This window comes from Orcinus orca, chromosome 8 (assembly GCF_937001465.1).
Source record: "Orcinus orca chromosome 8, mOrcOrc1.1, whole genome shotgun sequence".
Lineage (NCBI taxonomy): Eukaryota > Metazoa > Chordata > Mammalia > Artiodactyla > Delphinidae > Orcinus > Orcinus orca.
The window spans coordinates 63872351-63899021 of record NC_064566.1 but is presented as its reverse complement, the minus strand read 5'-3'; the positions used below and the strand labels follow the sequence as shown (position 1 = coordinate 63899021).

General features: G+C 35.2%; 1 protein-coding gene across 1 annotated transcript in view; it reads right to left on the bottom strand.

Moving 5' to 3' along the window:
- TMEM135 (transmembrane protein 135) overlaps positions 1–26671 on the bottom strand; it is a 245376-nt gene that overhangs the window by 16896 nt on the left and 201809 nt on the right. The window contains exons 7-10 of the mRNA XM_033431910.2: positions 10310–10351; positions 7217–7363; positions 4664–4733; positions 1312–1479 (exon numbers count right to left, since the gene is read on the bottom strand). Of these exons, the coding sequence (XP_033287801.1) occupies positions 1312–1479; positions 4664–4733; positions 7217–7363; positions 10310–10351 (427 nt within the window). The remainder of the gene's footprint in view (positions 1–1311; positions 1480–4663; positions 4734–7216; positions 7364–10309; positions 10352–26671) is intronic.

The following is a 26671-nucleotide window of genomic DNA, read 5'->3' as shown; positions in this document are numbered from 1 at the left end:
ACTCTATGACACAAGAAATGAAAAAGAATGTGAATATAAACATATTATCACCAATATTCTGCCCTATTAACTCTTGTATATATTCAAAGATATAAGTAATGCTTCCTAGTCAAACCATATTGAAAATGTTTTCAGTGTTAGTAATATTTCATAACAAGTGATTAACTATAGTTTATAGTTTGCCACTCTTTCCTTTCCATTTCAAAATACTTTCTCCACATCTACCTTTTATAGGTAAACTTTATCATAAAATGAAACACAACCATCTTATCAAAATAATTCCAGAATTCAGTTTTTCCCAGCATTTTCTTTTAACAACTGTGTGTGTGCACATGCACACATGCATGCACATGCATACAGGTCGACCTTAGTTAACACATTTTATCTTTAAATTTTGAATATCAATTTTAGATGTTTAATAAAATATGTCAGTAATATGATTTACATATTAGTGATTCCCATTAAACAAAAGGCCATTACTTCAAATTGCAGAGTGTTATGTCACAGATGATCCCTATATATGTGTTCAGGTAGGTGCTTATTATATATGTGTGGGTACATTTATAGGAACATGCAGAAAGAGGTGGAAGAATGTTAACTTTGTTTATTTGAGAGAGTACAGTAGAAAGAGTGAGTGAGTGGGAGATGGAAAATAAGTCATTGCTTATATCAGTTACAAGAGAAAATCCTTACTCTTTCTATCAAAGGTTGATATCAGCTAGGAGGGTCTGAAAATGTTTAAATTAATAATCAGGTAGTAAAATTATTCAGAAAAAACAAATAGATACATCACTTTTGATGTTAGAAGTATCAGGAAGTTCATATTTTCTCAGTGACTACATTGTTGAAGAAAAGAAAATGAGTTTCTGAAAATCTTTAATATTATGTATAAATACAAATATATCTACACTTTCAAGCTTTAAGAGAAGAAATATCTCCAGCCTCTATTCCCAACATAATGTGCATATTTGGTGATGAGATATTTACGAATACTACAGAAAGAAGTATTAAAAAAAATGACAGGGCTTCCCTGGTGGCGCAGTGGTTGAGAGTCCGCCTGCCGATGCAGGGGACACGGGTTCGTGCCCCGGTCCGGGAAAGATCCCACATGCCGCGGCGCGGCTGGGCCCGTGAGCCATGACCACTGAGCCTGCGCGTCTGAAGCCTGTGCTCCGCAACGGGAGAGGCCGCAACAGTGAGAGGCCCGCGTACGGAAAAAAAAAAAAAACAGATGAGCTAAGGCCGTATCTCATTTTAACAATAGCCATGTTATTTATTTCCCACTTTTCTTTCCTCTTCTGAAAGCCTTACCTTGTATATACTAACAAAAGAACCCAGAAAAGCTCCGAGCTGGAAGTTTTCTTTATTGTAGAAGAGAGAAAATAGCCGGGATGGCTGTGTAAACAGATGCCTAAATGCAGAGGGAATCCGGAGGCAGCACTGGATCAAGTATCCCACGCTAAACATTCTGATAAAACCCTAGAGAAAATTGGGAGGAAATTCTGATTTACAACCAAATTTTGAAGAACGACAGATATAAATTTTATTGTTGCAGAATCAAAACGGAACTAAAAATATTAAGACAAGTTTATATCGCAGCCATTTTCAAAATTAAGTCCTAAACCTCAATTTTAAAACAATTGCCTTAAAAATAAGCGTGAAATCTTGCAGCAAACATACTTTCTATGATTTACAAAGTCTTAAAAAGTCTCCCAAGCACTGGCCAAGTCTATCTATGTACCAAACTTCTACTTCTTGACATTTTGTTGACATAACTGGGATTTATAATCCCTAAACCACAAATAGTTTTAGAAACAAAAGCACTGCAATTCCAAAAAAAATAGTTAACAAAACCAAATGCTTTGGGAAATTTTAACAGAAAATGTCTCTTAATCATTAGTTTGAACAGAGATTCTTTTGACAGAAAATAATTGTATTATCTGTTTAGACCTTTGGTGTCAACTATTTAAACAATCAAGTTTAAAGAATTTTCCAGGAAAAGAAATAATTCTATCTAGGTTTTTACTTCTGTGCTCAATGTGTCAAGCTGAAACATCTCTAGGGAATGGCAGCTTTAAGGTAAACTAAAGAAAACCCGAGAAAGCAAATTTGCCACAAATCCACATTTGCTGTCAACATTTCTCCGTATTACCTGCAACTATCTACAGTGTAAAAGGGAGGAAAGGATGACTAATGTTGGTCAATTTCACTTCACTCTTTAGGAAAATGAAGTTTGATGTCACTTAATGGTGAGAGACTGAAAAATTCCAGTCATCTCGAAACAAAATGTTATCAAAAAGAATAGTATTTTATACATGATTCAGCCAATACACTGTAATACTGATCTCCCATCGTCCTCCTCTTTCACCCCCACTGGAATGGAAAAACGTCTACATTCTTAGCAGTGTTTGCTGCTAAGTTTCAAAGGTCAGGTTTGTATCTTCGGTATGGCTGCCTTCTATTTTTTTAAAAAAAAATTGAGTTACTATGAAGAAACATTCATTAATTTACCTGAAACTACCTAATACCTGGTTAAAACATGAAAATTAAATTGTCCAAACAATTAGCATGAATTATCATGCATTTGCTTAACTGAAACTGCCTAGTGTTTGTTTAATGCATGAGGTGGTCACACCTGTATCTTGTCACTGATAATATCATAATATTAACCTAAGGGTTCAAAGATCACACTCATGTTCAATCATTTCACACTATTTTCAAGAGATCTATTCATCCTTCCATCAATTCACCCTTTCACGTATTCAGGAAAGATTCAGTGAATGCCTCTCATGTGCTGATCATCACACTAGATGCTGGGGATAGAGTACTGAGGACACAAAGCTCTTGCCTTCATGGAGCTTCCATGCTCATCAGAGGAAGAGAAAATCAGTAAACAAATAAACATAAAGTAATTACAGATTACAATAAGTGTTGAGAAGGAAGTAATCAGGGCACTGGGAAAGAAATTAACAGGGCATCCTATATTAGACTGAGTGGTAAGGCAAGGCTACTGAGGATGTGACGTTTAAATAGACACAAAAGAGAAGGAGCTGGCATGAGAAAAACATTTCGGGTAGCTTGGACAAAAAGCACAAAGCCAAAAAAGAGATTGGCAGGTATCAACAAAAAGTTCATGTGAATGGAGTATAGTGAGTTGGGGGGAATGTTAATTCATCTGAATATTCACTCAGGGGTATGACTTAACATGAGGTGTAACTGAGTCCATGGAATAATGAGGTGCACTGTCAAAATATTTTGCTATACTTGTGATATAAATTCCTCACCCACAAATCTCCAAATAATTCTACATTCATGGACATAATATTACAATGTATACATAAATTAGCAAGTTTATAGTACTGGTACACGCTTGAAAGAATGACTACATTTTTTCATAGCTCAGTAATTCTCACTAACTTTCTCATATACTTTTTTTAAAATATCACCTCTCCTCTCCCCAAATTTCTCAAATACCTCTAATTTAGTCAAAATGCTTTTCTTAGTTCCCCTCCTGCAGTGTCCCCCTGAACTAGAATTATGTCCAGTTGGAGGGAATAATAACCCTCTCTGGGAGCTTGTAGACTTTGAGGCAGCCAGCAACATTCTTTTTTTTTTTTTTTTTTTTGCCACTTTAAAAATGGGGCAGGAAATCAGATTTGGAAAGAGTGTGTCAGAAACTACTTCACAACTGAAAAAATACTCTACTGCTTTTACCCCTGGTTCTGTCTTTGAGTACTTTAAAGGTAAGTGTTGGCCTGGGTGCGCCACCAACAACACTTGGCCACAGGCATTCACATTCATAGGCACTAATGTGATACAGTCCCTCCCTTTCTAGAGGGACGGTCAGGAGGCTGTTTTTTGGGGTGCTGTACAACTCTGTTCTTCTCATCATCAGTAAAGTGGGGATCAGATGTTGTAAGAAAGAACATAAATTTCTAAAGCATCAGGATTGTTAGAGCACCATCCAAAACTAAAGAACTTGTAGCAGATGGTGCCACCTGTGACAGACTAACTGCAATGAAAATTAACTTCCTTCTCAGAGTTGGTGGGATGGGGGATGGGGGGCGGTGGCAGGCATGGGATGGGGGATGGGGAGAGAGCACGGCCCTGGTACACTAATATATTAGGGAGTGGGGAATTTATGTCAGTGGGCATAACTAACTTTCTTAATGTAGAACAACTGTGGACATGCTCCAGTTACCGTCATGCCTTAAAAAATGTAACAGCTTTACAAGTCCAAAACCAAATGCCACTGTCCCAGATTGTGCAGTGTATGTGAGTGACTGCTGATCCCCTAGCACACAGCACAGTCCAGGGGCCTTGTTCTAAGATGTATTCTAATGAGGATACATTGCAAAGTACAAATTTTAATTTTAATGTGACTTTTTCTCTTTTTTGTTGTTGTTGCTTCACCTTCTACTTTGCAAGTTTTACATTTATTAAGTAAGCTAATGTAAAAATTATTTAACAAAGGATCTGGTAAGTGAATACTAAAAGCTAAATTGTTATCTATTTCTCACAAGTGTCTTATTCTTCAAGTCAAATGCAAAGAATGATAGCAATGATTGTCAACTTTTCCACTTACTTTGAAATTATGTTTTAATAAATAAGTTTTTTCTATACATATTCCCTGTGGTTATTAAAGTAGATTTTATATACTTACTTTAACGCAATAAGAGATGCAATTATCCTCATAGTGTTTGCAACATCTATGCCTTGGTCCATGCTTACATCTGAAATTAAACCAAAAAAACTAATATAATTAAAATGTGTGTGTATGCGTGCGTGTGCGTGTGTGTGTGTGTTAATCTGCTTAAAACTCTCTAACCAAAAAAGGAGAAAACATTATCAACTCATTTCTAAATGTGTGCATCTTTTGATTTCTTAGGACATACAGAAGCAAAGCTAACAGATTATTTTCCCTTTGCTGCTCACCATTTGACACACTGTATAAAATACGTGACTGCAGTCAAAATACTTGAATGTGGAACAGAAAAGCCATATTGGTAAATATTTGTGACTAAATATGAAAAATATGTATATGTTATCTCCATACTCTGCCAAATCTTTTGGAAGCTTTAAATTGTTTATTGTAGCGTATAATGGTCATAAATCATCCATGACGTCAGTACTTGAGCAAAAATCATAATGAGAATGTGCTCAGGTTACAGGAATTTATACTTAATTATATTTGAGAGAAAACATCTGGGAAAGAAACATGATATAGTATTAGAATTTAAAATTCAGTTTTTAAAATAAATATAGAAATAGAACATGCAGGAATTCAAAAGTAGGTTGTGATTTAACTGTAAACAACTTAGTCTTCCAGTGTTTAATAAACATTTCTGCTGGGAGGACTACTATTCAAGACACACTTATTTTAGTTATTTGGTATGTCTACTCCAGGACTATTTATTCACTCCAGGCGTAAAAAAGTAAGTAGAATATCTAATATGGGTTTAACTCTCCCCCTTTCTCTTTGAAGAGTTCAGTTCCAAAATAAGCAGTCTTTATAACTCTTTCAGAATACAATTAATTAATTATCTTCATGGTTGGAACACATTAACTCTTTCTTGTTTATGATAATAACTTGCAGAGTGATATCCTAGCTCTCTAATTCCATTTGCAAATTGATTCTGAAGACCTCCGAAATTCAATGCTGCACTGCAGCTGGAGTACACAGGCAGCCTCTCCTAGTCAAGGGTGACAGCAATAGTTCATTCCTTATGTCGTTAGAATGATATGACATATCTGGTCATGCGAAGTTGTTGAGTGATTAAAGCTAGGGGCCTGAAAAGGGGTGAATCAGAGAAGGACTGCCTTATGTAAACCATCACTCTTCATACTTCTAAGTGTCCTCTTCAAAGACATCTCTCAGCCATAGCTACCAGAACTAACACAGAAATTATTAAACTCTCTTTGCTAGTGAAGTTAAATTCTGTTATCAACTACACTGTCATTTAATCTTTCCTAGTCTTTCATTAAAGTGGCTTCCCAAGTGCTGGACTGCCAGTCTCCTATGTCATCTGCTCTGCTTCTATATTATCCTGCACCTGCTTTCACACCAATGGACCCACTGAGGCTACTCTGACAAGTTCTGCCATGGCCCGATCAGCTCTGATAACCAAGGCTTCATTCACCCCCGTCACACATTCTCTGCATTCCCCTATGATTCTTGTTGACATGATTCCCATTAACAGGATCCCCTACATCACACATTCTCTGCATTCCCCTATGATTCTTGTTGACATGATTCCCATTAACGGGATCCCCTACCACAATTATTACTGCCGTCTACCACCCCTTTCTTTCCTTTTACCTTCTTCTGTGGTGTACAGAAGAAGAGACAAAGTCTTTAAATTCAGTAAAAGTTTTGAGTACCTACTCTGTGCTCGTGTAAGTGAAGCAAACTCCTATGTTATTTCATTTAATGCACGCAACACTCCTTAATAAAGTTAACTGATGAGGACTTTGGGATGTAGAGTGGTTAAATCACTTGTTCAAAGTCCCAAAGCCAGGAAGGGCAAAATGAGTCAAACACAGGTGTTCAGATTTCTTAAAGGGCGTCAGCTTCCTGTAGTTGATCCCCTAACTTTCTATACTGCCTCCTCATTCTACACTCTCTAAAATAGCACAACAAGATTATTTTTATTGGCTGGTATTCTAATTTTAAAACTTTAAATTTATTTTCTTAAATATTTGAAATGCAAATGAAGACTTATCTGTATGAAATAGACTTCTTTGTATAACATACAAATAAAGATTTCTTATTTTATTTCCAAAGCCCTAAAAATTTCCACTCTTGCAAAATATCCTTCACTTAAACTTTGCTCCTTATTGTATCTATATCTTCTTAAATCTCTCTTGGAATTTTTCTTTCTCCTTTCCACACTTGAAACATTCGATTAGCACATATTAATCTGTTTCCTGAAGTTCCCTATTCTAGCCCCCTGCAACTCTGCTTAGTTTGAAATAGAAAAGTATTTCGATTTCATGTAAAACTATTTTAAAGGCAGATAATGGTCTATAGTCCTGCTAGAAATAATAAACAACATTCACTTGCCATCGTGTGCCTTTTTATAAAACTCTATGCAGTTTCTGGTAAAAAAAAAAAAAAAATTATTACCTGAAAAGAAAACAAAAATACCTTGGCATGGTACAAATGTTATATAAAATGGTGACAAAATGTGCTAAAATATCAAGATAAAGAACTCACACTGAATCCACAAGCTTCCTGACTAGAGCAATTACATTCGTTCCTCTTGGTTTTTCCTCATGTTTCTCAGTCTTTTGTTCCACTTTTGCATATGCCGCCTCTGGTGAATAAGAATGTGTGGGAATTTCTTCCTTCCCAACAATGAACCTAAAGAAAAGAGCACAATGAGAGGCATTTTTCCCCTTAAAAAAAGAAAATCAGTGAGAAAATAAACTGATTTTGTTTATATACAAATACACTGTGGACAGTACCTTATCATTTGAAATAATATTTTCCACAATTTATATAAAACTAGTCATCCTTTAAAAAATAGGCTTTTGAAATCTGAATACTCAGAAAATGTTAATAGCTGTTTATTTAACAGTGCAGGCATCTTAAAATCAAATACAGCATAGCTCTTTGATGAAACACCCTTTTAACTTAGGTCACCGCTTTTTTAAGGTATTACACAACTTAAAAGTTTTTTCAAACAAAAAGGCAGATGAACTATTAACTTGGATCTACTAGTTAATGACAAAATTGCTATTATTTTCTCTAAAATGTACTAACAGTTACAATTGAATGCATTTCTCATTTTTTTACTCTAAATTTATACCTAACGTCACTTTGAGTCATAAAACAGCTGCAGTGCAGTAGGTGGTCATCTATATGCACATGAGAAATAGAGGGAACTAAAGAATGAGAATCAGAAAGTGGTTAAGAGTCTGTGTGTCTTCCCCACATTATTAGAAAATCTTAAATTTGATGTTATTCTAATCTACTTACTTCTCTTTGGAAAAATCTAATATCCAGGAGAAGACACCATTCCTCTATCGTCAAAACTGGACTATATTTTTCCAAAGACAATACAAAGAAAACATTACCAACCATTAGATATCACTCAATCAGTATCCTTTATCAGAGTTTTCATTTTTGCTGTTTTCACCTTCACTATAAAAGTCACTGCTCTTATAAAGAATAACTAAGCTTTCCTTAGCCAATTCTGCCTGCTGAACCTTCAGAAAATATCACAAAACACAGATAAAACAGGAGACCAATAACACTACACTAAAATTCTAGAACATGGGAACTCTGGCAAATTTAAATACTCATAAAAGAGAGAAAAATTGTTACTATCAACAAGTGCAACCCATCTCGTTAGGACAAACTTGATAAAACATCTAGTTTACCAAATTGTAAGGGGCGTGCAATGAGATTGTTTGTCACCAGATGGCAGCTGTGCCTCCTTGGTAACTGCTGGTCCAAAAGAATTTGGTTCCTAATCGTGGGTGTGAATGGTGCTCTTTATAAACAAGGTAAAACTATGCTAGAACAGATACAATATCTCTCATACCTTTCCTAACACTGAAAGGAAAGTGTTCCTATTTTGGCCAGGACCTACCATTCGGATTAGAGCTCACTTCCTTGGAGAAGCTGCCCCTGCCCCAAGCTGGAGTGAGTGAGCCATCCTTCCTTTGTGCTCTCACAGCCCAGGGATCCCCCAGTACTGGAAGCACCTTTTTAGTAGTTTCCCTGCCCCACTAAACTGTGGGATCTGTGAGACTATAGATACCTTCTTTGCTATTACATCCCAGTGCCTGGCACATAATAAATATTTAGTTATTTATTATGTCGGGCACATAATAAATATTTAATTAATACCTAGCAAAGGAATATCGTAATAGTGAGCATTTTCTGAGCATTTACTACATGACAGGCACAGCACTGAGCCTTGGACAAAGATTAAATCATTTAACCCTCATAGGAAAACACTATGAAGTAGGTACCATACTTTCCATGACAGTTAACATGAAAAGGCATCTTGTCCACAGTCAAAAATATCAGCAATTATTTGAACCCAGAACTGTTTAACTCTAAGGCCTGGGGTCTTAGTCACCAAACTTTGTACATTATTAACTATGTTTTAAACTACGATGAATCAGCCTTAGTCTACCTTCAGATTCCTGCACTGGCTCTTCTCCCGTGGTTCTCTCCTTGACTCTTTCTATTCCCCTAACTTCCACTATTATCTTACAGAACTAGCAAGAGTGAATAACTATTTTTCCAGAATATTTTCCTGTAACACAGAGAAAATGTTAAGTGCAAAGAGTCCAAGTCAGCTCTTCATTATAAGTGGATTTGAAGAAAACATATGCAAATATCTGACACATTCTGAGTTTTGGCAAGGATTCTGGGAGTCTAAGGAAAGATGCAGGAACAATGGCAGAGTTTTTCTCTTTAGGAAAACCAACTTTTGATTTTGTCACCAACTTTCAGTTTAAGTTGAAACTTAATTTCAGTGAAACTTAATTCATTTGATTTAATTAATTAAACTTTAATTAATTTAATTAAGTTTAATTAATTAAACTTGATTTAAGTGAAACTTAATTCACTTAATCTGTGAATGCAACAACAAAAAGCTATTTTCTAATAAGTTTCATGATCTTTTAATGAAAAATATGACATGAAGAAATTACTGCTGTGTGTTATGATTTAGTTATCGTTACCAAAGAATTTCCACAACCAAAAATACTCTATTCAATAATAGAGAAAGTTTAATTTCCTAATGTATGTGAAAATGTTTGGTGAAATATAAAATTCAACACTAATGCTAACCAACATCTCTACAGTATCGACCACGTGCCAATTACTGTGATAAGAGATGGGCTACGAGGTGAAAAGAAGACTCCAGTGACTCTAGTGAAGCCTATAATACAAAATGTGTTTGACAATGCATGAGTCCTGCCCTAACAAAGCCCGTAATCTGGTACCACACAATTAAGGGCTTCATTTTCCAGTAATTGTTCATGTGTAGCTTTGTCTTTCCAAGCTCCATAAACAGAGAGTTCTTGTAATCTTCTTTAATACCCCATACTGTAAGGCACATAACAGGCCCCCCAAATAGTGGCTGACTGACTGATTTTTAGGGGGAAAATTAACAAATTACTCTGTTAATGAAACGTCCACAAAGCCACTTTTGTGACTTTTAAAATTGCTTGCAACTTAAATAGTGGAGTCAATAAATATTTATTACAATTATGTACGATGATATTACTTTTTAAAAAAAACTTGTAAATTCTCTTAACATAAAGATAAATAAAATATGCAACTTACCTAAGTGCAGAGAATGTAAATCCTTTCAAACCATCTTTGCACCTAAAACAATAGAAATTTACAATGATAAAATAACTTGTTTTGAGATATAAAGCAGTAGTATTAAATAGCTATTAAATTTTTTCCTGAAAATGATTTTCTTTTAAAGGTGAAACTCTTTTAGGACGATGATCTGAGCAGTACAAATGGTCAAACAAACAACAAACAATGAACAAGCCATCTTACACAAAATGATTAAAATGATAATGCCTTCCCATGTCGTATTAACATAATTTAAGGCTCAATTCTCAGATTTGCAGGTTGAAGAGAGATTTAAAGTAAATCTTCTAAGGGATCCATGTGGACTTAAAATGAAGGCTGGGAGCGGAGTATTCTTCATTCTAGCCAATCCCTGGGGGAGCAATTTGTTGCGAAGAGAAAGACCACATACACCTGCTGGGTATTATGTACAGGTCAATTCAAGGTCCTGACTTCTCCCTATTTATTAATTCAGTGGATGCAGAGCAATGTAGAGTTGGCAGGCACAAAAAGGCTTCAAGTTTAGTTAACAATTTTAACTTCTGAGTAAACCCAATCAGAACAGATAATGTAGCAAGAGGAATAGGGGGTGGAGGAGGAGAGCAGAGAGAGAAGATTCCAAATATTATTGAGTGCTTACTATTGCTGGGCATTGTTTTGGGCCCTTTATATGTGTTGTCTCATTCAATTATACCACAACTCTTATGAATAGGTGTTTCTCTACTCCACAGCTGTGCAGAGGCCCCCCAGATGTGGTAAATTCCCTGAGGTCACAAAATAAATAGTAGTCAGAATTCAGGAAAAACAAAAAAATGACTTCATCTGACTTAAAAGTTATGGTTTTCTCTTATACTCCTCCTAAAACAGTGTATTCCTTTTAACTGGGGAAGACTCAAACTACATGGCAACTGGGGTAGCGGGGAGGGGGGATTCTCACATCTGCAAAAAGTATTTAAACAAGATTTTAAAATGGGGGCGTTACTATCCTGGTCTTAATGGTCTGCTCTATAGGTATGATCAAGTTACTAGAGAATCTTTGGGTATCTAGTGTCAAAATTCCTTGGAGAAACTATAAAGATTGGTGATATAATGATGCTCTAACATATGTTAATATTAGACACTGGATATTCTCGCACAAAAAGTATAGCCTTAAATCTAACTGGACAATTCTTTCTGTATGCCTTTTATATGAAAGGTCACAAAGGAAATGAACAAAAATATAAGAAATCTATCTAAAAATTTTTAAATATATATTTTTATTGGAGGTCATATAGAATCTCAGGGAAAAACTTAATCCATGTGCACTGAGATGTTTTAAAGCACTTAAGAATTCAATTAAGCAACATAATCTACTTTGTGGTCATGTTAACAGTGAGAATGTAACCAGAGAATTTAGCTAACATACTATATAATTATCTACTCTGTATAGAATGAGGACAAAGGCAAAATAATTCAAATGTTAAACTTAAAGCGTGCATGGGAAAATTATAGCATTAAAATTCTTAAAGTTATCTGTTTCCATCTGAAGAAAGTGTTTCTCAGTAATTTAAAACCCATAACTGAGTAATTTCTAGATAGGTGGGGTGGTGAGGGGTTAGGCTGGGAGTCTATTGACTAGAAAACAGAAAGCAGATTGATTAAAAGATTATGTACAACTGGGAACAAATTTTGGCTCTGGTATGTTATTGTTAAAAGATAGCCATTTGTCTTTGTGCAATGCTGAATAGATAAAGGATTCTGACAACTTGGTCTGGTCATGATTGCATATTTGTGACCTTAAACAATAAATCTAACTGCAGACCAAACATCAAAAAGTAGCTTTCAAATATAAAAGGGCATCTACAAATGAATCTGCAATTTCATTATGATGGAAGTTTGGTTCTTTCAGCAGAACCCTGTGGGAAGCACTTCATATTGATAAAGTCTTAGCATGGATTCAAAAGGGGCTATTCTTCTTTCCATTCATGTGTATAAGGTCTGTTAATGTAATTGAGGGTCAGATGTCTATGTCAAAAGGACAAAAAAGTAATTATTCCCAGAAAAAGAAACTTTAAAATAGTAATACTGCCCTGCATTTTGACACCGAAAGTATTGTCTGAGCCCTAATCTAACTATGAAACACTATTGTAATCTGTGTTAAATGTAAAAAGTATGATATAAACATAAAGATTTATACAAAACAGAGCCCATTAAAAGGTGCCTCACTATTTGATGGATTCCGTTATTATAATGTAAATCAAATCACATTCTCCATTCATGTATTAAGGCTCGCTGATTTATTCAACAAATATTGACAGAGTGCCTACTATGTGCAAGCACTGGTTTAGGTTCTAAGGATGTAACAATGGACAATATAGAATCTCTGCTTGCATACCACTGACATTCTAGAAGGGGGAGAGATAGGATAAAAAAAAAAGTAAGTATGTCATGTGGTGATAACTGCTATGGAAAAAAGCAAAGCAGGACGAGGGGAGAAACAGTGATCAGGTTGGGCCTTTTGTTTGTTTGTTTTTAACATAGTGTAGTCAGGAAGGGCCTCTCTGAGAAGGTGGAATTTGGTAATTTGAACAGAAACCTTACTGAATTGAGGGAAGGGCATTTCAGTCTGAAGGAAGAGCAAGCACAAAGCCCTTGATAAGGAATCTGCATGGCATGTAAGGAGAACAGCAAGTGCATTACTGCAGCTGGAGGGAAGCAGTGGTAGGAAATGAGGTCACAGTAAGAGCTGTGGAGGGAGCCAGTGGTCTACAATTCCTGTAGGCCCTGTAGGCATGATAAGGACTTGGGAAGGTTCTCAGCAGAGAAGTGACAAGATCTGTCTTAAATTTTAAGATAATCACTTTGCTGGTTTGAAAACAGACTACAGGAGGGCAAGGTTAGAAGCAAAGAGGCTTATTAGGAGGAGAAATGACTGTGCCTGGACTAGATCACAGTGGCAGAGGTGGAGGGGAGTGGTAAGACTCTGAATGTATTTCAAAAGCAGAACTGGTGGAATTTCTTGATAGTTTGAATGTGGGGTACAAGAGAGAATTTACAAATTATTAAAATATTTTTGGTTTGAGCAAATGGAGGGATACAATATCCATTTATTGAAGTGAGAAAGACTACAAAAGAAACAGGTTTGAGGAGAAAAATCAAAGTTTTGTTTTAGATATGTTAAGCTTGAGATGCATGTGAGCTATAAATGGAAATATTAAGGAAGGAAGCAGCTGGCTATATAGATGTGGGTTCAAGGGAGAGGTCTAATTCGTTTATAAGTAGTGCTTAAATCCATGGGACTAGATACAATCATCTAGGAATTAAGTGTTAATAAAGAAAATAGTCAAGGACTGAGTATTTTTTATTCCATCATAACCTGTAATGCAGAAAATCTTTTCTATAAAAGAAAAAAAATAATTTCTCCTAATAAATCCATTCTCTAATATAAAGTCTCATTTTAATTTTTGAGTGTACATAAAAATAATGCATTTAACTCATGTAGACATAAACTTTCCTATTAAAGTCAGTCTATGCAAATGACATAAATAACTAGTATGACTCAATCCACAGTTACTGAATCTCTACATTTGCAATGTTCTGTGCTATGTATGATATAAAACAAAGCCAGGAGAGACAAAGAGGAAAAAGAATTTGCAGCATTATATCAAACAACTTAGCTGATAAGAAACTAATCACAGAGAGTCAGGTTGGAATTACATATTATATACAAGAAAGTATAAAGAAGTTTAACATTATTATTAGAATAATACGCTTGGTCAATGCCAGTGGGAGAGAACCCAATAAGATAATTTTGTTTCAATTAGAAATATAAATGATAGTAAAATGAACAATTTTGCCCCAGAAGATTCTTTATCTCATTCTTAATTTCCATGAGATACTTCCACCTTTATCACAACATTGTACCAGCAGATGTCACTAGTAAGCCATTTTTGGAAAAATTTCTGGCTCTTTGATGTGGTTTCTATATCAAACATTTTGTTGCACATTTTCGTTTAAAAACAAATTCATAGGCATTCAAAATATGAATTTTGAATAAATTTTAGTTAAACTGCATTAAATTCCCCGAAGTAAATATCATAAATATGAGACTTTTAACGATAGGTGACATTCCTGTTCCTATTATTGCATATAGTTATAAAATCTCTAAGAACACCCTACCATTTGGCACCAACATAGAATTTGATGATGTAAATGTGCTGCTTTATTATATGCTTTCTAGTAACCTGAAAACTCTGAGAACTATTTTGACTCCTAAAATGTTTTTGTTTAGTCAGTTTTCATTTATTTGGTAAATATAATAGATATAAAAAATGTACTTTTATAAATCTCCTTTTACATATTTCTAAGGCAGTGCATGATGCTATGGAAAGACTCTTGATATGAACAATGAAACAGATACTAGTCATGACCTCCCTATCAACCTAGAGCAAATCACTTAATTTAAGGGCTTAATCTCACAGCCTCCTAAAAAAGAGCCTGGAAGTAAATGACCTCCATAACTGGCTCATTAAATGATTTCTAATTCTGAAATTGCATCACTTACTATAATTGTATTTAGTGATACTATTATTATTTGAAATAATAATGGAAAATAAATGAATTATTCTAAAATCACTCATAGATAATGATCTCACTGATGTCAAGAATTTTTTTAAAAAATAGTAACATACAAACAAAACCCTGAATTTGTTTTGAGATTACTGGCTGCTACTAATATTATTTCATTTGCTTATTGCTTTATAAAACTTAGACATGGAACTTATTCCTGGCAAAGGTTCAAAGACAACCTTTTTCTTTTTTTTTTTTGAAATTAAAGCCTTTCCACTTTTATTGGCATTGATAAATAATATCAATCAATTCACTGACAATACAAGTCTTTGAAATACCTTTTGCTGGGCAGGGGGATAGGACTTATTCATCTAATTAGGCACGTATCTCCATTTTAGAAATAAAATATTTTGCATATATTTTTCTTTGTAATTAAATCTAAAAAAAACTGTAGAATTGGGGAAAATAGCCTTTATAACCCTTTAGAAAAAAAAACCTTTTCTTTTTTAACTTTAAGATTACAAAACGAACTACTGAGATGATACATACACTACAGAAATGCTGTTAAGTATTGATACAACAAGCAATTCTATAGATATAATCTCAATAATGATAAAAGATTACATTATTGCTATACGAAGCATCAATGCTAAAATATTATTATTAATGATAAAATATAAAATGCTGTTTATTATATAGTATAGAAAGTTAGAGAAAGTGGTCAAAAGGATATACCCCCAACAATTTTAGCAGGCTACCTATTGAAGTAGGATGGGTTAAAAGACATGAAGGAAGAATAGAACTTTTTACTCTCTATATCATATATCATTTAAAAATTTTTACAAGTATACATTTAAATATTATTTGTGTAGTTTGTTTAATTAAAAACATCAATATCTAAACATTTAGGAACAGATTAAACAGTGTAAAAGTTATTCATCTCTATTTCACCAATACTATGTCAGAGAACATAAGACTCGGTCAACTTTACTAAAAATACTACTGTAAAAGTTTTGCTAGAAGGCATAAAGTTACTAACTGAAACAAATGATATAGATAGAATTTTCTGAAACTATGATCCCAATGAACATGGATAACTATGTGACTACAGTGACAAAAAAAGAAACACTCGTTAAGTATCAGTGTCAGAGTTCTTTTGTCCTTTTTTTACTCATTGAATTGGTTAGAAGGAAACTCACATATTGGTTAAATATTACAGCATCTATCTTTATTCACTCTACAATCATTTATCAGGCACCTAACATACAGAAGACACTGTGCTGCAGATCATTTAAGTAATGCAAAGATAAATTATATACCATCTCTGATCATTAAAAAAGATATCTGCATAGTTATATATATGTTTGTCAAATAAATGAAAATAATCTTGGCTAAAAGTTCTGGCACACAATTTCCTGTATCAGTAGTGCTTTCTAAGAGCTTAATTACTTTATTTGTACTTTATGGGTTCAGCTTCAAATTTCTTTAGTCCTGCATTTTACATCATCTATCTCCTTAAAGTATTTGATTTGAGAAAAGTAGTATGGATCTTCTTCCACTTATGATGGAGATTATGTCCCAATAAATCCATCCCAAGTTGAAAATATCATTAAGTCGAAAATGCAGGGCTTCCCTGGTGGCTCAGTGGTTAAGAATCCGCCTGCCAATGCAGGGGACACGGGTTCGAGCCCTGGTCCAGGAAGATCCCACATGCCCTGAGCAACTAAGCCCAGGCGCCGCAACTAAGCCCATGCGCCACAACTACTGAGCCTGAGCTCTAGAGCCCGCAAGCCACAACGACTAAGCCGCATGCTGCAGCTACTGAAGCCCGTATGCCTAGAGCCCATGCTCCAAAACAAAGAGAATCCACTGCAGTGAGAAGCCCACACACCACAATGAAGAGTAGCCCCCGCTCGCCGCAACTAAAGAAAGCCCGCGTGCAGCAATGAAGACCCAATGCAGCCATAAATAAATAGATAGATAGATAGATAGATAAATAAATTTAAAAAAAAGAAAATGTATTTAATACACTTAACAAACCAAACATCATAGCTGAGCTTAGCCTAGCCTACCTTAAACGTACTCAGAACACTTATATAGCCTACAGTTGGGGAAAATCGTCTAACACAAAGCCCATTTTATAACAAAGTTTTGAATATCTCACATAATTTATTGAATATCATATGGAAAGTGAAATCCAAATGGTTGTATGGGTACAGAATGGTAGTAAGTGTTGGTCATTTACCCTTTTGATTTGTGTGGCTGACTGGGAGCTGCTGTCCAACATCACTAGGGAGGATCATAACGAACACTGCTAGCTTAGGAAAAGATCAAAATTCAAAGTATGGTTTCTACCAAATACGCAATGCTTTGACACCATCGTAAAGTTGAAGTATCCTAAGTTGAACTGTTGTAACTCAGTGACCACCTGCATATGCAAAAGCACAACTGAAGATGCTAAAAAAAAAATTGGCAAAATCAAAGACAAATTGGATTTAAAACAGTCGTGCATACTGATGATTCTTAAAATATTCTATTCTATTGATTATATCACAATCACCTAAGTCATTCAGTATCAAAAATAAAAGTTACATTATTATAATATGTGAACAAAATTATTTAAAACAGAAAATGCTTAGGGACTTCCCTGGTGGTGCAGTGGTTAAGACTCTGCACTCCCAATGCAGGGGGCCCAGGTTCGATCCCTGGTCAGGAACTAGATCCCACATGCATGCTGCAACTAAGAGTTCACATGTCACAACTAAGGAGGCTGCCTGACGCAACTAAGGAGCCCATGTGCCACAACTAAGGAGCCTGTGAGCCACATCTAAGGAGGCCACATGCTGCAACTAAGACCCAGCACAACGAAATAAATAAATTTTTTTAAAAAAGAAAATGCTTAAACTTCAAGCATATTGAAGGTATGAAAAGAATGATATAAGAACTTAATTATAAATAACAGTTACAGATAATAGCTGGATCTTCAATATTTTGATTTGTCTAATTATGTAATTATCATTGGTACTAAAAACAAATACATTTGGAGTGCATACAACTGAAAAGTTTAATTTAAAAAAAAAGAATGCCTATCTAAATGCCTTGAATTTGTGTTTCACAGTTGTCTTCATTATAAAGAAAACACATACCATTTTATATAGTTTTTTTGTTTGTTTTTTTTTTGTGTGGTACGCGGGCCTCTCACTGTTGTGGCCTCTCCCCTTGCGGAGCACAGGCTCCAGACGCACAGGCTCAGCGGCCATGGCTCACGGGCCCGGCCGCTCTGCGGCATGTGGGATCTTTCCCGGACAGGGGCATGAACCCACGTCCCCTGCATCAGCAGGCGGACTCTCAACCACTGCGCCACCAGGGAAGACCCTATATAGTTTTTTTAAGTTAAATTTTTCTCATCTTGTTTTTAAAATCCCACATGAAAGAATAAACCACTTTTTCTAATCAATTTACCTAACCTGTTTTCAGGTGTAGAAGCTTACCTTAGTACTCAGCTATAATTTAGTAACTGAAACTTGATCAACAACTACAGATTTTTTTTTTTTTGGAATTTTCTGTTTATTTCTCAGATTATAAACATTGATAGTATGGTGATCTCTTTTTTTTTTTTAACATCTTTATTGGGGTATAATTGCTTTACAATGGTGTGTTAGTTTCTGCTTTATAACAAAGTGAATCAGTTAACAACTATAGATTTTGATTGACACCTATTTATCATAAGAATATCAGAAAAATTGACATGGAATTAATTTAAAGATTTTATTTTAGCTTTTTTTAATTTAAATCTTCAGTGTCCTACTCACATATGTACACTCCAACAAGTTAAATCAATCATTTCAATTTACTACTCAGAAGCTGTGATGTGCAATTAAAATACACTACATTGCTTACATACACACAACAGGTTTTTCCTCTTAAGTCTACTATTGTTTGAAGAATAAAACAGACTCAGAGAATTCAGTTTCAAGCCACATATGGCACTTAATATGAGAAAACAAAATAACTAATATTATGTTCCTACTTTAAGAAAGCTCATCTCATATACAAAAATCTGAAATTGGAACAGCAACAGATGAAGAAATTTGTGGAAGATTATTTTGTTTGCTTCGTGAACACATCATATATCTTCCAAATAATTTTCAATTGGATTCCTTTAAATAGTGAATTTTCCCAGTATGTTAAAAATATTATTTTTGATTCTGGTAAATATTTTACAGTACATTTATTTCATACAGAATGAACACTGGTGCTTAGCTTTGTTCTCAATAACCTAAGGAAAGCTGCTGAAGCAAGGCAGCAGTTATGGGTAATCAAGTGTGATTGTAAGTCCCCAGATGATTATTGTGTACTTTTTTCCAGTGTGTTCTAAATACAAATTGGAAACATTTGGATTCAAACTTACAGTAACAACTCCAATAGAATCAGATTTCTCCTTAAACTTGGAGAGGCTGGAACTGCTTTTGCTTTAAAATCCAAACTAAGGAAGGTCATGCTCCAAGCTGTCTTCAATTGCTAAGAAACCAAGAATCACCTTCAGACTGTTTCTAAAAGAAATGTTAATTAGGATGAATTTCCCTCTCAAAATGAACTGGTAATAGCAATGCTAGTCGAACTTTAAAATACTTGTAAAAAGAGCAGATTTTATCTCCACTGGATCTCAACTGTTTGTAGTTCCAAAGGAACTGGCACATGTTTACACTTGACAAATTAACAATAGGCAAAAACCAAATTTAAGATCAAAATGGTGTTTTATATAAATTCAAGGAAAAACTTAGCAATTTTCTTAAAATCATGGCATTGCTATGGACGAAAATTATTTACATTAAACAAAATTATAACCACAATACTGAACCAATCTATTTTTTAAAGACCTCAAGATTGGCAAGTATTTTCATTTTTTCCCCTCCTATAATGGTTGGGAAAAGGATGAAAACAAATGTTTTCAATTATATAGAATCTTTGAATCAACATTAATTTATTTTCAAATGCACATTGGTATCTGTCATTAAAATAATATGGCAATTGGTTTTCATATTGAACAAAATGAGCAGCTATTTAGGCTATACTTTTTCATAAAGTTATGCTTATTTAATATCAAAGTTCAGATCTAAAATAAATAAAACATGCATCTCCAGATAATGGAGCAAAAACAGTATTTTGGATGCTTTTGGAAAGCTACAATTTTTTGATTAACTGAGGACTATAGAGTATCCTAACTTTAAAATAAGAATCTTCGGGCTTCCCTGGTGGCGCAGTGGTTGAGAGTCTGCCTGCCGATGCAAAGGACACGGGTTCGTGCCCTGGTCCGGGAAGATCCCACATGCCACGGAGCAGCTAGGCCCGTGAGCCATGGCCGCTGAGCCTGCGCGTCCGGAGCCTGCGTGTCCGGAGCCTGTGCTCCACAACGGGAGAGGCTGCAACATTGAGAGGCCCGCGTACCGCAAAAATAAATAAATAAATAAAAATTTTCATTTAAAAACTACAGTTTACTTCATTCATCTCAAAGATTATGAACTTAATTTGTGTTACATATGACTGAAATTGGGCAACTTAACATATTGGAATCTTCCTGTACTATCAATGGTACTAGAGAAATGAAATATTGGAACTAAAGTAACCTGAGAGAATTATATTTTACAGATTAAGAAACCAAGGCCCAGGGAGATTAAGTGATTTGCCCCCAAACAGAGTTTGGTCCAAGACATCCTCACAGAACAATAAAATCATTTTACACCCCAATCAACTAAGTCTCTGTGCCTCCTGGGGTCTCACTGTGGAGAAGAAATACTACAGGGAAGAAGAGGGGTCTTGGGGTGTAGGAGAGAAATCACAAATCACCTGAATGAAGGGAGAAGCAAAATCCTTCCAACTGACATTATGCAAAGACTTTACAAAGGACGGAAGAGCATGGATAGTTTTAAAGGAACCAATTTCCTGTTCCTCTTTTCCGCATGTCCTCCCATCGAAACATGTGGCCTGACTTTGGTCAGGACTCCATGCTGGCTTCTCTCACGCACCTCCCTCTTCACGACAGTTATTTTTTACATCAGTCTCTCCAAAATTTCCTGGACAATCATAAGGCCAACGCTTGGTATTAATGTGCCACTTTTAGCAATTTAAATTCCAAAAGCACCTCAATCCCAGACATGAGTACAAAAAACAGGACTGAAACGAAGCTTTATTGTGTTTTCTATTATACACTACATAAGAAATTGGACTTCTGAAAGAAACTCATGAGGTCACTTCTTCCTTATCTGTCTCTCAGTAGCAAACTGTATTAGTAGTTACTTTCAGACACATTTCACACTTTCTCATCTCCCTCATTTTGGTCACCCTGGTCCTTCCATATGCAATCCCTTCTTTAACCACCCTCTCTTTTCAAGAGAATTCCTACCAAGTCCATCAGGGATGGCAATTTCTCCCACAATTAGAGGGGTCTGTTTCTTTCTCAAACTTCCTTTGCTCTTTGTATAGTTTTGGCAGTTTTTAATTGGCTCTGGCTAATGTGATAGTAATATCCATAGTTATCTAATCCACTCTTCCAAATACAGGGTTTCTTACGGCATTTCGTGTGTCCGTGTCCCAGAAATCAAAGGCAGTTTTATAGAGTTTACTTCTTCTAACAATGAGGCTGGGAAATATTCTGCATCTTGTTATCAGAGCATTTACTGTGTAATTAAGGTATCTAGAAATATAAACTAACAGACCGTATTAGTCAGGAAAGGATAGGTCAGTGTTTCTCAAAGTGTGGACCACTTGGAACACCATCAGCATCAGATGATAATAACTTGTTAGAAATAAAAATATTGGTTGCCATCCCAGGTCTACTGAATTCAGAAACTCCAAGAGTGGGGCCCAACCTGTACAATCTGCGTTTTAACAAAATCTCCATGTGATTCCAATAAAATTTCAATGGTTTCAACAATAAAAGTTTATTTCTTGCTCATGCTAACTGTCAAACAAGGGTTGGCTATGGCTCAACTACATGTCTTCTTTATTTCGGACCTTAGCGTGATGGAGAAGTGTCTATTCAGATCTGCTGATTGTCAAAGCAGGGAAAAAAAGAGAATACAGGACACTGTGTTCTGGCTCCAAAGCTTCTGCTCAAAAGTAAGCATAAGCCATTTCCACTCATATTTCATTAGCCAAAGCAAATCGAAGGCCAGGCATGATGTTAATAGGGCAGGGAATATAACGCTTCCCCAGGGAGAGGCAGCAAAGGCTTTTGAACAATAACATAGCCTACTATGACACGCCAAGCATATTTTTGTTGAAGATCAATTGTATGTGTTTATAATATTTAAGGAAATTCAAGGCATAATTCCCCTTTTCCTCCCAAATCCTACAATCATTTAGTCTTTTACACAATAACTTCAATATCTGACTTTAAGTATGATAATTCTTAAAATCTGTTACTGATTTTAGAAATAAGCTTGTCTACAACATATTAATTAGTATTTTATATACATGCATAAACGTGTGTGTGTGTGTGTGTGCGTGTGTGTGTGTACTCTGAGCTCCATTTTTTTTTTCTCATTACTAAAGCATTCAGGAATTTCACATTGTTCAGCTATGTATTCCAAGTGCCTATATCAGTGCATAGCATATAGGTCACTCAATAAATATCTTGAAAGAAAGAAATTTTTATCTGTGTAGTAACTGAAAACACTGTATTTCTGAGTAATTATATTTCCAATTGGGTACCATGTTTCTTGGATTCATTTTTTTTAACAGCAATTCTAATAAGCTTTTTAAAAATATTTAGTTTCTAAAAAATGTGTTTATTTTAAACTCAGCTACCCATTACTTATTAACTCCCAGTGCTCATCCTTAATATAAACTTGTATTAGTTTTTTCCCTGATAATTTGGTATGAATTTACACGTAGACATAAATGTGCATAAATATGAGTCTAAAAAGGAGTCTAATCTTGCTGAATGAGGAGCTATTTTTTAACACCCCAAATGAAATGTAACAGTGACTGTAATATAAAACTATCAAGTCCAAAAGGCAGGAATGGGAATGCAGCTATAGGCATGTTTACACTGAACTAGGAGTTGCAACTGAATAAAAGAGGTGAGACCATAAAGTTTGTGGGTTGGGGCATTATTCACATTCATTCACGCAGTTAAATATTTCACAAATATATGCTATGAGTCTACTATGTACCAGGCAGTTTGCCAAGGACCGGGGATAGCCAGCGTCCGTGTTCTCCAAGAGTTCACAATCCAGCGGCGTATACGTGTAAGCGAAAAGTGCATCTACATTACAGGAAATACCTTAATATAAAGCACACAGTGCTAAAGGAGCACAAAGGAAGAGGTGTCTAACCCTGGCTTGGTCATGGAAGGCTACCCAGGAAAAAAAAAAGAGGTATTTAAGGTGGTACATAAAGGAAGAAGTGGAGGAAGAACGCAGAGAAGGACAATATATATAAGACTTAAAAAAGAGAGCACATTGGGTATTCTGGGAACTGAAGAGGTTTAATGTGAGTGGCACATGGAAAGGAGGAAACAGTGTAGAGAAAGACTGGCATAGGCCAAACCATGTCAAAAATGAGTTTGAACTTTAGCTATAAGGCAAAAGGCCCCACGCCCCAGAAGAATGACATGACCAGATCTGTGTTTAACAAAGATATTCCAAGTGTAGCTTTCATGACCTAGTACTGAATTCCACCTCATTGTTTATTTTTAAACTATCATCTCACTTAGCAGTATTTGTTTAAACCTTTTAAACATCAACTTACAAACTGAATTCTGTTGAAAGCAACCAATATTAAAGCCATCTAAAAACTTACATCGCTCTTTATTTTGTTTTAATAGATTAAACTATACATCAACTTTAAGACATTTTAATATATTCTGATAGATCAAAAAATTGGTTTAAAAATAATTTTTCAAAACTATGACTAAATGAAGACATAAAGTATTAAACTTTAAGACGCTATAAAATTCAGGTAATTAATACTAGCTGTTGTAATAAAAAAAGCCCCCCAAAAACCCTCTATTTCTCACTTTGCAATCAGGAATTCATCTAGACTATCTCTGCCACAGAGAATAACCTCATTTTCAGCAACCATAATGTAGTTCTAGATGTTGCTCTGTGTGTGTACAATTAATAAAGTCACATAATTTATTTACTGTGGGAACAGAGAAGGATGGTAGAAACCAAGACTGCCAACAAGGCACTTTGGATGGAATAGTTATATACCTTTGTGTAATTAACACCATATCCAATTCTCTCGTTATTGTGCTAATTCCTTCCCATCCCATTGCTGACGTTGAACCAATGGAAAGCTGCAGACAGTCTGAGTTTTTCTGCCGTCATCTGTAGTCTCTTCAAACTTCTCTCCCAGGTTCCAGGAAAACTGTGTTGTTTTCAAAGTGCTCTCAGTTTTTATGGCGAGGTCCCTTCATAGAGGTCCCTTCTATGAGGATCTCATGGGAAATCTTAAGTTTGATGACCCTTATCAGCCTTGTCACTTCACTTTTGAGGATCTTTTTTTGGAAGAGTTGGGCAGGGGAGGGAAGATTAGGGGACTGGTTACAGGAATAACCTGATATTTTTTGAGAAACTTTAGAAAGGTATTCTACTTTCCCTCAAGCTTTATTAGAAGTGAAATTCTACCAGGGTAGAAAATGAGAATAAAAAGGTTTTAACTCATCAAACTATTTGGAAAAATGCAGTCTTTTGAATATACACATAAAATGTGACAACGGATTTACATGCAAACAGTCATGCTTATCTTAAAGACAAAAACAAAATCCTATCTGACCAGCCTAAATGAGGAATAGGGAGGAATGAAAGGTCATCCAAAACTATAAGGCCCATATTCTTTCAAGGACATCCATTGCAAAATAGAATCAGTAAACAAAAACAAAGCCATCTGGAAGGTATTTCTTCGATATCGATCATGTGGCATTGATAATTTCAAAATGCAAGAGAAAGAAAACACAGCTATTCCTACTTGAGCAATGTTTCATTTACTGTATCAGAGCCAACAATGTTAATGACTTAGAACAGTCTTAAGGTTATCATGAATTTCAACAGAGATGATCTATCATCCACAAATAGGTCAGTAGATATATATGGCCTGATATACTGAGAGGTTAATTCTTTTCCTTCTAGTTAGTGTTCTCCCATTTTAGACTCCACAATTGATCACGGTAAGACAGTCTGAGAATCTAATTTTTAATTCTGGCTTTCACTAAATAGTTACAAGACCTTAAAAAGAAACTTACGTTTCTGATCCTTAGTTTCTTCAAATATAAAGTGAAAAGATGGAACTGAATGATCCTTAGGATTCCTCACAACTTAAAAATTCTGATACAAAATAATCTATAAATTTTTATGATTTACTCAAACTTGAGACAGTCACAATCTGCTTCTAGGAGTCAAATTTAAATAAATTGAATCAATACTAAATTTATAATGAGATGGGTTGAAACTTTGAATTCTAGGGATCACTGAAGATATAGCTTTGTATGTTCTGAGTAGAAAAAAAATTATATAATTAACGTTCTACCCAAAGTAAAATAACTTCTAATACAAGTGAACAAACTAAATACTCAAATGTTCAAAATTATATTTTTACCTCCAGGTGGTTTATCTACTTCTAAATTTGCCTGTAACATCTATATGTGAAAATTATCTGAGTTCTGTTGAATTAAGTACAGCAAATAACAGTTCTGTTGAATTAAGAATAGAGTATATTGTTTATATACATCTATATTTGTTACAAGCTGACTTTCTGCAACATGCTCTTGCTTTACCTGTTTTGAAAGGTGGAACATACTCGTGTAATACTTCATAGGAAAATATCTTAGAATATTTAATGTATATATGACCTAATATTTAACAAGAAAATATCTTAGAACATTTAATGAGCCTACATTAGAAATGTTTAAAAATATATTAAGGATAGTAGCAAGGGCTTCCCTGGTGGCACAGTGGTTGAGAGTCCGCCTGCCGATGCAGGGGACGCGGGTTCGTGCCCTGGTCTGGGAAGATCCCACATGCCGCGGAGCGGCTGGGCCCGTGAGCCATAGCCGCTGAGCCTGCGCGTCCGGAGCCTGTGCTCCACAACAGGAGAGGCCACAACAGTGAGAGGCCCACGTACCACAAAAAAAAAAAAGAAAAAAAAAAAGATAGTAGCAAGATCACACACACACCCACATACACACATATTTAGGATTGTATATGTTATTTTTCAAAGATGAGCAAAACTGGTGTACGGTCACATCTAAGTAGTTCTAATTACACATCAATTCTCTCCTTAAATACCAGCCTAGCTAATGTCCATCTCTTGTAATTTTATATTTTCCTTTGCATATGTAAACTGAAATGCTGCTGAGTCAAAAGCAATAATACTATTTAAAAATGAAGAAAATAATCTTCATTTCAGTGCTACATAATTAGGGGCCCTGTGGAGGCTGGCAGTAGAGAAAAGTGGGAGGAAAACTTTAAAATCCAAACTAGGTTTTTCTCACTGAGACTCTAACTTGATGAAAAATGCATTCTGTCTTCCAACAAGTTTGTACGTGTGGGTTATATTTTAGGTTTTCAGTATCCTGCCAGACAAACTCTTAATATACAGAGTGATTGTCCTGGCAACAATGTATCAAAACTCAACATTCTTAGAGTTAGTCCAGTGCCCTTTCCTAGAACATATGGTCACCTAACAGCCAAGTGGTTGATAGGCACCACTCACTATAAGCATCAGGTTGACAGCCTATAACGGTTGCTAGCACTTAAATACAGGAATTTACTTTTGACTTCAAGCCATGCC